The following is a 13,548-nucleotide window of genomic DNA, read 5'->3' on the forward strand; positions in this document are numbered from 1 at the left end:
TCTGGTGCTGTTATTCTCCACATCCCTCCTGCTTGGTCTCAGTATTTTTTTTTTTTTCCCAGTATCTCTGGACTCCCTCATCTGTGATTCCAGGGAGCTCCCTGACCACATGTCCCAGACTGCAGGTCACCTGTCGCTTGCACCCCAGTTTCCCCACTGACACTTCGGGGAAAGTACAGGCTTTTGCTCAGTGTCCTACTCCACTGCGGATAGGTGGCTTCATCAGAGCACAGTCCCCCACCACTGCCGCTTGCTGCGTAACTCTATGCCTCGTGCACAGCGTGTGCCTAGGAGGAAATCAGTGCTCATCCGAGCAGCAGCTGCAGAAGGAAGATGAAGAAGATTATAGACTCAGCCTGCACTTCCATAAAAACGACCTCTAAGAATATAGATGCTTTGGAACCCTTCAAAGGAAAATAAACATCATTGCACTTATGGTTTTAAAATGTAGTTTTTCAAACAAGCTGGCTTACTAGTTCATGCAAAACTTTGGATAAAAATTGCTGTCCCTGAACTTAGCAAGCAGAAGGTAATAGGTTCCTAGTGTTTCAGAAATTAACTCCTGCCAGAGATCACAAGTCTCAGATCCTTCTCATGAATCTCCCTTCTTCATATCTGTTCACTCCTGTAACCAAGCAAAAAATGGTGTGTGTGTGTGTGTGTGTGTGTGTGTGTGTGTGTGAGAGAGAGAGAGAGAGAGAGAGAGAGAGAGAGGGAGAGAGAGAGAGAGACAGACAGCGAGAGAGAGAGAGGAACTCACATAACCTTCCTTGGCTCCTTGAGTCTGTCTCAGAACCTGTTTTGAGTTTCCCATTAGAAAAAGGCTTCTGGCAACTTTATTCTTGCTGTGATTGTTCCTAATAGTTTTGGGTCGAATAGCTAAAGATCTAACTTTAGATAGCCTAATAACATGGAACAATATTAAAACTTGGTTTATTCCTCCAACAGCTAACTTTGGAAGGCCTGCTACAGCCTACAGGCTACAGACACGTCTTTAATCGCGCTTTCCGGAATATTTTAGCCGTAGTAGGATAGCTTTCAGACAGGTCCATTGTGCTTTGTTCACAGCATGTCAATTCACTCCCTTAAACAGAAGGTCAAGCTCTAAAAAGGAACATAAACTGAGATGAAAATCGTGAGGGAAAAACAACCACCTGATGACTGTAAATAATACCTTAAGCAGCCCCAGCTGAGAAGCGTGAATTCCCACTACAGTTCTCTTTATCACACGCATGCCGACTGTTGAGGAAGTAGCTTTGTCTCCCGGTAACTTCATCCCCTAGCACATCTCTTCTGTCTGCTGTTTCAGTGCAAATACAAAAGGTTGTATTTCACTCACTACCTCAGCGACATCAATAATATTTAATCCAGTCAGAAAACAGTTGTAGTAGACTTAGAACCAAGCATCGATTACCTTTAAGTAAATATGGCGAAATTCTCCCTTTGCAGGTGCAAGTATTGGCATTACGATGAAAACCTGCTCACATCCAGCGTCGTCATCGTCTTCCACAATGAAGGGTGGTCCACCCTCATGAGGACAGTCCACAGTGTAATTAAAAGGACGCCAAGGAAGTATTTAGCAGAAATTGTGTTAATTGATGATTTCAGTAATAAAGGTAATGGCTGTGGAATTGATGTTTTGTCTGTAATGCAGGTTAATTCTGAGTAATTGCAAAAGTGGGATATCAGAGGTCTTTAAAAGTTAATAGCTCGCATCTATTGATAGCATCCAGGACCAACAAATGCCATGCAGTGTATAGGAATTATTTTGTTTAGTCCTAACAGTACTCTTGCAGTGGATATTGTCATCTCTGTTTTACACATGAGGTTCAGAGTTCTTAAGTTACCTTGCTGACAGTCAGAAGTGGAAATTAATAGCTGGGTCAAAATCTAAAGGCTCATGCATCTGCTAATTTCTTTATCAGATGTCTGTCGTATTCTATATCAATTCTTTGGGCAATGGATTTTGGGGAAAAAGTTTAGTCATAGCGTTAATTTCCTGAAAGACTGAAAGCATGCAATCACAGGTATATTGTAATGCCAGTTGAAGCTCCATCAGTTGTCACACTGAAATTAGTATATATTTAATAGCCTAGCTTTTGTATTTTTTAAAGATGTATTTATTTATGCATACAAGAACTGGGGTACAGGCTAGAGGCGCAGGAGAGGAGGTGAGTGGGTTCACAAGAAACAGGGTAAGGAACAGAAAAGTTAGATCGACTGCAACACACTGCTGAGGGGAGCAGCAGGCAGGACAGGAGAGGTCTGCTGTGCGCTGTGGGTCACCCCAGTGGCCAGGAATCAAACTCATGCTGCAGTGGCTGCGGAGAGCTTCATAGTGCTGTCCTTTAACCCGTTGGGACAACGGGGAGGGTCTCGATCTTTTGTATTTAAATAATGATACAAATGTTGATTTGACCAGAAATCATGAACTATTTTTATTTATAATAGGAAGTATTTACTAAAGCTTGCTTATGCTGTATTTTGACATGGGATATTGAATAACAGGAAATTGCTTTAGTTTTAGTCTTTTTAAGGAACCAGCTATCACAGCACTTAGGGAGATGTTGGTTAGTCTTGACACAACTTGACAAGAGGGAGATTGAGCGCCGACTTCCCAGTTAAGTGGGTTTTTAAGTGAATATTTGTAAAAATCCATTATTGTGAGCTGAAAATTTCTTCTTAATGACATGAATATCAAAAGGTAGATAGTGCAGTGCTCAGGCCCCAAGTCAGCATATTAAATTAAAAATGTAATCGTGCTGCCGAAAGCCAGATCCAGAGAGTATTTATTTTTCTCTGATAGTCCCAAAACTGAATTGAAACCTCTGAAAACTGACTACTCAGTAACAAGAAGATATGTGCTTTTTAGCAAGTAATTTTAGCAGAGAATTTTTATGAACATGTAATGAAAACCCTGACTGTGAGGTTGTAGAGAAGACGGGACATGAAAACACCACTCACAATGGCTCTATAATAGCTTCTCCCAAGCACAACTTGAAATTCTTGAAGTCTGGACAAACCTCTGTGTTCTTCCAAGGACAAACCCAGAATCTTGATCTCCTGTACAGACATCAGCCTGTAGGAGAAATGGAAATGCCTTCTGGTCCCTTCCCCTTGTGCAGCTAATTTTTTTTTTTTTTTCCACAACGAATTTTTAATTGCACTAACTGGATCTTAAAAATGCATTTTAATTGCCTTTTAATTGCACTAGAGAATGTATAATTTAAAGGTTTTTAATCCTACCGAACACCTTTAGTTGAGCTCCCTTCTCTTGTTTGAATTTTCTGTGAAGCTGTGTTTTCATTAAAACCACTATTCCGGCCTTCCCTGGTAGTGCAGCGGGTTAAAGCACAGCACTAAGAAGCTTAAGCCACTGCCTCATGAGTTCGATTCCGCCTGCCCTGGAGGTGATCACATGGCACGGCAGACCTCTCCTGACCCGCCCGCTGCTCCCCTCAGCAGTGGACTTCAGTGGATCCACCTGTTGTTCTCCCCACTCTGTCTCTAGTAAGTCCTCTCACTGTCCCATACCTCTGACCTGTACCCCAGTTCTTCTATGTAAAAATAAGGTATTTTTTTAAATATTTACTTATTTATACAGAAATGGGCTACATCCAGAGGTGCAGGGGCAGTGCAAGGATTCACCAGAGACAGAGCGGGGAGCAGAACAGGCAGATCGACGAAGTCCACTGCTGAGGGGAGCAGCGGGAGAGACAGGATCATGGTCACCTCCGGGGTGGGGATCGAACTCACACTGAAGCGGCCACGGCTTGGCTCAGCTTCCCAGTGCAGCGCTCCAACCCGCTGTGCCACCAGGGAGGGCCCTAAGTAAAGAATTTTTTAAATATTAAAAACAAATCTAAATCTACAAAGATGACTTTGAGAAACCCCGTGGCTATCATTCTGTCGCATTTAAGGAGCACTGTGCTACCAATATAAGTACAAGTTTAGCATCTCCTAAGAGTGAGGACACGCTGTGGGTTTCCCTGAAATGACTGCATAGCCAAAGAAAAAGAGAACACAGTTTTGAACTTCAGTTTCTTGACCAGTTTTCTTTCATATTTTTTATCAATGCTTGTTTCAAATCTCTGATAATTCAGTTCCTTGCAACACATTTCAAAAAACTACCCACTGAACCTTCTTCGGGTACAGCATGCAGAGTGTTTATTGGGGCTCCCCTTAAACAGAAGTACAGAAGGACTTTACTTAAATTTCCTGATTTCAACACAACCTTAAGATCTGAGTAAAATCAGCCAGCACAGGCTAAGCAGGGACCGGTGAAATGCCACCGGACATGCTCAGACGTGAGCAACTGAGGTCTGTCCTCTCCCTCACACCTCGAGCTCTGTGCTGCGCTCTGTGGACCGCTGCCCTCTGTCCCCCACTGTCACAGAGGGACTCAGCCTTGCACAACAGCCTCATCTTGGACTTTTTGCCTGTTCGCCAAGGGAAAGGAGACATCAGGCGCACATGGGCCCTGAACCTCGGCCTACAAGTTCCCCACCTGGAATCTGCCCCATCTCGTTGACCTCAGCAGGTTCACTGGGTTGGGAGACCGAGTCTCCTCCAGGGAGAGGGTGTGAATATTTTGAGCATTAGTCTAGCCCACCCCTGTGCCATAATGACTTTAGGTTTAGGTGGGTTGCATATCCCCTCGAAAACACCTAGTGCAATTCAAAAGGGGCTTTTTTTTTTTTTTAAGCTGAGGGCTGTAGCAAGCTAAAAAAAAAAAACAGCAAAATGAGAGCTTTTTAAAAATTAAATTGAAGGAAAAATTACATAGAAATTTCAAGGGGGAGAGGATTATAGTTCATCATGACAATTTTATTCATAAATCTCAATTGATGCCAAAATTGAAAAAAATTTTCCTCTCAAATTTGAATGCCCATGTGTGGGTGTTTTGCTAATTATAAACCCCCTAAAAATGAGTAAAGTATCTAGTGCACTGTCAACTTGCCTATTTAACCCCTCGCTCAGACTTGCCTATTTAACCCCTAGCTCACGACTAAACAGCTCTTTGTCTTTATAAGTAAGTAATTTTTGTGTCTCCCCCCCACCCTGCCCCCCCCCCAGAAACATCTTTAGGATCCAGGATCTAGCTGTAAATGTAATAAGCCAGCTTCACAGGTTCATCGTGTGACAAGCCTCTCACCGCTGTGGGGCCAAGAGGGAGACACTGACAAGTGTCTTGTTTTTATAGCATAAGGTTTCCTCCAGCGAATGCAAACGTATATTGCCTGTATTTCATGGTACATTTATGAATATCTGGCATATTCATAATAGGCCTCATTTATATGTAAGTATATGAGTAGTTCGACATTTATCAATACATAAACCCTCACATACATGCCTATATTACACTCGGTGATGCTTCCACGCAGAGAGGTGGGATCTTTCGATTGTCAGTTTCAGCTCAGTGGGAAATATTTCATCCCACCAGGACTGTAGCCTTTCACACTGATTAGAGAAGAAAGACAGCACAGAAGCAAATGTCAGCCTATGCCCTGGTAGATCCAACAAAATCCTATGAAGCCACAAACAAGAGCTGCCCTAGTTAGTGTATCTTCAGAAACCCCAGGTCATTGTTTCTACAAAAGCCAACAGAATATTGTGCCTGAAAGCTTTCGATATGACACTAGCACGTGGATTTTAAGTCTTCGTGGCCATTGGCCTTACCATTTATTTACTGTTCAGAAAGATGTTTGACAATTCTCTGTCTAACCAGTTTCATCTGTCTGTGCAAAATTAATGTCTGCCCAACACACCTGCTGCCTACCTGTTTCTTGAGAAAAATAATAGTTCAATTGGTTTACATACATAAATATTCATAATGTTGACCGCATTGTTCTTATTCACAGAACACTTAAAAGAAAGACTCGATGACTATATTAAGCTATGGAACGGCCTCGTGAAGGTATTTAGAAATGAAAGAAGAGAAGGTTTGATTCAAGCACGAAGTATTGGTGCCCAGAAGGCTAAACTTGGACAGGTAGGAAATATTCGATGACAGCCGTGTCGCCATTTTGGACTTGGTAACTAAAAGACCACATGCGTTGCAAAGCACCCTTTAGACTTTTATATTTTAATTGAAATGCAAATGCTAGCTTAGGTAATGTATGTCTCAAAATTGACTGTGCTGCTATTTACGTTGGCATCTAGCTTGAAGTTGCATGTGGAGTGTAATGTACCATTTATGAGATGTATTCTTTCACCCTGCCTCCTTCTTTTAAGGTGTTGATATACCTCGATGCCCACTGCGAGGTGGCGGTTAACTGGTATGCACCGCTTGTAGCTCCCATATCTAAGGACAGGTAACATTATCTTGCTTTTTTTCCTTTTCATGGTCGAAAATAAGCTTTGCCTTACAAGGACAGACATTATTCTCGTTCTTCTGGATTCCAGTGCATGGAGCCTGTTGTCAGTGTTCTCAACCTGCAAGGTGCTGCGGGAGTCCTCTGGGCTGAATCCCTTGGGATAAGCCTAGATCCTCTCATTTCACAACCATCCTGTGGTTGAGTATTGAAGAGATTCCCTCTAGCCCCAAAAGCTTGCTCTAAGAGTAATGTTAACTGCTTGCTCTAAACTGTGGTAATAGTTCTAAAGGCTTGAAGAATGGTACTTCGAAATTACACCTATTTTTTTATAGCTGTTTTAATTATTACTTTATACGGTAATTAACAGTCATTACTTGTGGCAAGCCTTTGGGTTCCTACAGAAGCCGGAAGGTTTAGACAGACAGCTGCTCCATGGAAACATGGCCAACGTCATTCCACTCACAGATGTGAGAAACCGTGGAAGGCAGCATCACTCTCCTGGTTCTAAAATCCTTCCCTGCTTTTAGTTCAGAATTCTGACTCTTTCAGAGCCCAGGAAAGTAAGACATGTCCTGTGGCTAATGGCAGGAGTCAGAGAAAGAGCTTGAGGGTGTAGTCATGGGAGGTCTCCGATGAAGGCCTATCATAAACCTTTGTAACAGGCTCTCCGACTTAATCCTCGTAGCAGCCCTGCAAGATAGATATTCTCTGCACCGCTGTCCTAAGAGGACGCCAAGGCTGGACGGATTAATCTGCTCCAACCTGACAGCTGAGAAACCATCACACCGAGATCTCTCTGCTGGGGCATTTTACTCTGTGCCATTGATTTAGAAATCTGGCAAGCATGAGAAGTGAAAACTAACAGTCCCCAGGGTGTCCAGGAAGTGGGGTGCAGGGGTGCTGTGCACTCCCAGGGAGCCCCACAGGCCCCGGCGTTGACCCGTGGGCGTCCACCCGCCGGAGGAATGAAGCACCTCTCTCCAGGCCACTCCCCAGCAGGGACGCCTCGGCGCTGCAGGTGGCCCCGGCGCCTTGGTTTCTAAACATCTAAAAAGTGCCTCACCGCCGCCTCCCTTCTAGGAGTGTGGGTTGAAGCCCTTGTGGGTAAATGCGCCCCCGCCTGCCGGGCGCCAGTGCCCGCGACTGCGCATGCGGGGGAGGCGCGGTCGCGCGAGGGCAATCAGCAGCGTGTTTGGGCTCAGGTGGTCACGCCGTGATGGCAGCGCTCGTTTTGAGGGGTATTTTTCTTGTTTCCTTTTAAGGCAGGAATACAAACAGTGGGCTCCGTTGTTTATTTATTACATTAAAAAGGTGTAGGAAAAAATCAAGTAAAAGGGCAGAAACAGATGTTCATATTAACTGCTCCCAGCAAAACAGAAAACGGCAAAGGAGGTGGGAGCACTAAGAATGTAGCACTTACCGTGTTTTTAATCTTTCTGCACACCCACGCATTCATTTTTCACTGGATGGTTTAGGAGGGGAAATTACCAAGAGAAAGCCATTGAACCAAAGTGAAAATGAACCCACACCGCTAAGTTCAAGGGCAGGGAAGTCTCCTCTGCCCAGCACCAGCCAGTGCTGACTCTTCCGCTTGTGTGGAACGTTCATTTGCTTCTGTTTCTTACTAGTTATTTAAGTGCCCTTGTTTAAAAAAGAAAGAAAGTAAACACACCCACCACCCAAAGAGACCCTCTCGTTCGGCTTGCTCAACTAGTCAGTGATGGGTTCTTAAATGCTTTTTCATTTTCTGTAAATGTTTCAGAACTACATGTACTGTGCCTCTAATAGATTACATAGACGGGAATGATTATTCCATTGAGCCTCAGCAAGGTGGGGATGAAGATGGCTTTGCCAGAGGGGCCTGGGACTGGAGTTTACTGTGGAAGCGTATTCCTCTAAGCCACAAGGAAAAGGCCAAAAGAAAACATAAAACTGAGCCTTATCGGTAAAGATTACGACTTTATTCTCTTACCTTGAATGTTGACCTAAGTGCCTTTTTTTTCCTTCCCCATGTGCTCATATAAATGTGTGGGTCCATACATCCCCTTCATTTCATCTTTGCTGCCATCATCAACACAACACAGAACCATTTGCACTGTGCCGATTATAGATGTCATAAACGGCAACACATATGAAATTGTACCCCAAGGGGGTGGTGACGAAGATGGGTATGCCCGAGGAGCATGGGATTGGAGCATGCTCTGGAAACGGGTGCCTCTGACCCCTCGAGAGAAGAAAATGAGAAAGACAAAATCCGAGCCATATCGGTAATCACTAAATCACTTACCTGTTTTTCTTTTCTCTGGTTGCTGCTATTAACCTATTAACCTCCCTTCGGGCTACCAAATCTGTTAGTAAAACGCTAGGCGCGGTCTCAGAGTCCAGAGGGCTTCTCTCCTTCAACCACAGTCCCGCGTCACTTAAGAGCAAGATTCATTGCAAAACACGTGTCCTTAGGCAACAGTGTCACACCCCTGGACGCGCAGCCGAGGACACACCTGCACCCCATCCAGGGACCCCCCTGGGAGACTCAGACCTGTATTTCAGGGACTTGAATCCGTGTTTGCATCTTTTTGATTTTTTTCCCCCTAAAAGCAAGCCCCGTTTGGGGAAGAGGCGTGTTATATGGCACTAGTTCCAAAAAACATTAAAAAAAAAATCTTTGCCACCCTGTCCTCGTAGACTAGACATTAACTGTCACCCTTCTGATGATAATGGCATTCTGTAATTTTAAAATGCTGCCATGACTTCCAGTCCAAGCTTTATTCCATTTAGATGGCTTCAGTCTATTGTTGCCAATGAAAAGCAAGAGGTTTTCTTGGTTTTTTCTTCCTTTTGTTTTATATGCTAGTTCTTAAGCATTGCTTTTGTACCTGTTAAATCTGATGAATCAAAGTACATGACTCTGGAAATGTTTTATGGGATCTTTACTTCCTTTTCAGAAGAGGGAAATTTTACTCCACAGATTGCTCTTGGTATTTCATGGAACAATCTATGCCACGCTGTCTATGCTACGCTGTCCTCTTGGTCTTTTAATTGGGACATTTTACTGTTTTTCAAAAGAATGATCCCAAATGAAATGTTTTCTCAAATGATTAGTGTAGCTAACTAAATGTTTCTGATTGTATTTTTCTGACCTTACTGTTCTGCTTTTGGGCTCTCTCGCTGTGAGACTACTGATAATGCCAGAACCTGCTTGGGAAAGGTGTTTCTGCTCTCAGTTAGCGTTGGGGGACTGGACATGTGATGATATCCTGGTACTGAGAAGGCAAATGTAAAGAAACTATAAGACTTTATACCTTACTTGATATTTTCCAAATTTTCCCTCTCAAATTCTTTTTCAAAATAGCCCAGGCAGCTACTGTGATCATTTAACCTGACTAACAAATATTTCTGGGGGGAGAAATAGAAATGTAATCATATTTCTGCTACTTCTATAGACTCATCTAGAGATCATTTTTAATGAGCTAGAAATATTTAAGGAAAGTCTCCCTTTTAAAAAAAAAAAAACTCCCTGGTTTTCATACTAAATGCATTTTCAATATATTTGAAATGAGGGAAATGGGAATATATTTAAAGATGAAAATAGAGTCGTTTTAAATGACAATTAAGTAAATGTGACTTGAAAATATAGCCAAAAATCAAACTGCTTTAGTGAATTAGGCAGAACACTTTAGGAAAGAAAGCCCTGCAGAATGACTTTTCCCTGATGTGATTTTCCTTTAATATTAAAAATACTAGTTGATTCATAATTTATCCACTCAACAAATATTTAACAAGTGGTACTATGTGCCAGCCAGTATTTTCTGGGGATGAATTTTAAAAAAAGATATGTTCCCTGATGACACTTAAGATACAGGAGATGAGACAAGTTAAACAGAACTACGCTGGTTAATTCTAGAACAGCAAGAGAAGTACCCGGGAACTCGGCCAGCATGACGAGGAGGGTCAGTGTAGCCTCCCGGACAAAGTGTCCTTGCGGTGGGGGTCCGAGGATGAAAGGTCAGCCCTGTGGAGGAGCAGAGAGAGCATTTCCCAGCGGGAACTGTGCAAGAAAGGCCCTGAGAGAGGAGCTTGGCGTGTTAAGGCCCTCTGCTGAGGGAGCAGCCGAGCCCCCAGTCTGCTCTGCCGCAGCGTGATTCAGCTGGAAAGGTGGAGAAGAGAATACAGAACACAAGTTAGAGAGCCCCTCCGCTGGCCGGGCAGTGGTAGGTTGGTCTAGGATGGTGCCAGTGAAGTTAAAAAGAAGTAGACAGATTCAAGGTAAATTTCAGTAGGAGCGAGTGACAGATTAATGCTAGGAATGAGAAAGCGGGTACTCTGTCTAATCGAGGAGTCTGCTTAAGGGACCGTGGTGTATTAATGATTAATTGGTATGGGGGCAGAGCGCAGAATGAAAGTCATTACCCTGTCACCTCTGCTTGTGATGGGGGGGGGGGGTTGGCTTGTCCCTAAAAAGTACCCAGCTGGGCTGCTGCTCAAGAAGCCCTCAGATCAGCCTTTTGCATTTCTGCTTCCTGGCACAGTAAATAGCTATGTCAGAGTCTCCTGTGTCGGTTGTGTGCTACATTTGCAAACTCTGAATGAACTGTGGCTGTTCTGCGATGATTTACACCCTTATTTGGCAAGCCCCTGAGCTATAAAATTAAAAAATGACAGACTACTTCCATGGTGTATGGTTTCACTCATCCCAGAATGACTCATAAATCATTACAGGAGCAGTTAGCAGACCACGACTGTACAGCTCAGTATTTTTTTAAGAGTGCAAGAGAAAATTTCTATTTTAACACCGAGGGCCTAATTTTTAAATCAACAAAGGGACTAGGGCGCCCTCTACTGGACGCAGTGATGCAGTGCTCTAATTACAAAATGAACTATAGATAGTGTCACTAAATTCCTTAAGGAATTAAGAACAGACTTTTTTTTTTTAAGGCTTTATACTTTCTTAATACTTGGCCATCAGTTTTGTCTCTCCTGCACACTGTTTAGACTGTCTTCCCCAAGGGCTTCTCTGTCGGTGGTGGCACGCTGGGGTCTCAGTCGTCTTAGAGGCTCACGCAGCGTTTCTTTCCCGTAGGTCCCCAGCCATGGCTGGAGGATTATTTGCCATCGAGCGGGACTTCTTCTTTGAACTGGGTCTGTATGACCCAGGTCTCCAGATTTGGGGTGGTGAAAACTTTGAGATCTCATACAAGGTAACATTGCATTTAAACAAATGTTATTTTTTCTAAGGAGTTGCTGGCTTTCATTATTTTCAGATAAGACTGGGGTGGGGGGAGAGCAGAAGGAAACTGTCATGCATTTTTCAAAACTAACAAAAATGTATACCTTTGGGGAAAAGAAGACAAAACACCAGCTTCGGCTTACTGCATATTTATGTGGCTCAGCTCAAAAACTGAGGCCAGCAAGCTTCAGAAATGAAAATGCCGCGTCCTTCTCCCAAGTCCCCCACACGTGTCCCCATCACCGCTACCAGTGATTCAGGACAGAGGGAGCCCAGCGGTGACCCTGCCTCGGACACCGAGGGTGCTGTCTCCCCGCAACATCCCGGCCCTCCATTTCCCAAAAGAAAGAGAACTGTGCCACAGTCTGAGTCAATCTGGTGCTCGTGACTTTGTCTTAAGTGTCCGGTGCTGAGCACTGTGAGAGACGGAGGAGTCACTCCACCCTGGCTCTCGAGCAGCTTGCCAGGCGTAAGGGATCAGAACAGTCCAGATCCAGGGCCCTCCCTGGTGGCACAGCTGGTGGCACAGCACAGCCAGTGCAGCACCAGTTCGATCCCCGACCAGGGAACTGACCCACATGGCACAGCAGACCTCTCCTGACCGCCCGCTGCTCCTGTCAGCAGTGTATTTCAGTACATCTGCCTGTTCTGCTCCCCACTCTGTGTCTGGTGAATCTTCTCACCCCACACCTCTGGCCTGTACCCCAGTTTTGTGTGCACAAGTAAATCTTAAAAAACAAAACAAACAGCTTAGATCCATCCTGCCACCCCAGCACCCGGGGCAGCCTGATGCTGGAGGTGGGACCTGAGGCAGAACTAGGGAGACAGGCCTGGCATCGAGAGAGAGAGCAGGGCCGAGGGGGTCCGGGGCAAGCCCCAGAGGGGCAGTGCAGGGTTAAACATGAAGCTTGTGGGCAGGGAGTGGTGAAGAGCACAGCCTGGCAGAATATGACTATGAGAAAGGATGTCAGGGAATCAGAGAGACCTCCAAGGTCAAGTGCACAGGGCTGATGCTGGGTCCAGACTGAGAAGAACCTGGAGGCCTTTGCCAGCAGAGACGTTAGTGGGGTGCTGGCCTGCCCTAGCCCCGGCAGCTGGCACGGCCCCCCTGTAAAATGAGGGCAGCGTTAGAGGAGAGAAGCCAGAGGTGAGGAAGCCACTTGGGAGAATATTACAGCAATCACCAAGGCCGGAAGGATATTAGCAATGGAAATGATGGGTGATGTTAGGAATGAAGAATCCACAGACTTTGCAAGGTGACCTTGGGGAGAGGCTGCTCGGAGCTACCGGCTTATGGCTGTGTCCCCGGAGCCTGGTTATTACAAGTCTGGAAAACAAGCCAGTCCGGTCAAGATTAGTTATCTTATTTAGATTTTAGATGTATTTTACGTTTACAAGGCAGATTTTCGGCTGTAATTGCTGGCGTTTGAACCCGGCGTGTCTCCTGACAGATCTGGCAGTGCGGCGGCAAGCTCCTGTTCGTGCCCTGCTCCCGCGTCGGGCACATCTACCGCCTGGAGGGCTGGCAAGGGAACCCGCCCCCCGTTTATGTTGGGTCCTCCCCAACGCTGAAGGTGAGTCTTGCAGTTGGAAGGGGGCGGGAGATGGGCGGTCACTGACCTGTCTGCTCACTGAAGGGGGCACCGCTGACCCTCACGCTCCTTGCTGTCACTTCAGGGCAGACTTGCCACGAGACAGCTTGTTGTTTGAGATTAGTTATTGCACCCATTCGGATTAAGATTCCCATATGGAGTATTCTCTGTGAAGACACCCCACATTAATTTCAGGAAGACTGACGCAACAGCAGAGTAGCTGAAAGGAAAACACTACCGTCTGTTTTCACACATGAATAAAATTCGATTTTTGTTCAATTTTTAAAAATGGGTCCTGTGAGGAATCTATGCAGTAACCAGGCTCAGGTTTTGAGTGCTGTTTGCAGAGGGTTAGTATCTTTTGTCCCTCAAATCCAAGAAGCTGCACCCAGAAGCCCGTCCTCTGGGGGGGGGG

General features: G+C 44.9%; 1 protein-coding gene across 1 annotated transcript in view; it reads left to right on the forward strand.

Annotated features, from left to right (window-relative positions):
- Positions 1-13,548, forward strand: part of GALNT7 (polypeptide N-acetylgalactosaminyltransferase 7) — a 49,058-nt gene that overhangs the window by 23,182 nt on the left and 12,328 nt on the right. Inside the window, exons 4-9 of the mRNA XM_012724793.1 lie at positions 1,450-1,616; positions 5,862-5,992; positions 6,235-6,314; positions 8,080-8,262; positions 11,395-11,512; positions 12,993-13,115. Of these exons, the coding sequence (XP_012580247.1) occupies positions 1,450-1,616; positions 5,862-5,992; positions 6,235-6,314; positions 8,080-8,262; positions 11,395-11,512; positions 12,993-13,115 (802 nt within the window). The remainder of the gene's footprint in view (positions 1-1,449; positions 1,617-5,861; positions 5,993-6,234; positions 6,315-8,079; positions 8,263-11,394; positions 11,513-12,992; positions 13,116-13,548) is intronic.

This window comes from Condylura cristata, unplaced genomic scaffold (genome assembly GCF_000260355.1).
Source record: "Condylura cristata isolate star-nosed mole 26May11 unplaced genomic scaffold, ConCri1.0 scaffold00014, whole genome shotgun sequence".
Taxonomy (NCBI): Eukaryota; Metazoa; Chordata; class Mammalia; order Eulipotyphla; family Talpidae; genus Condylura; species Condylura cristata.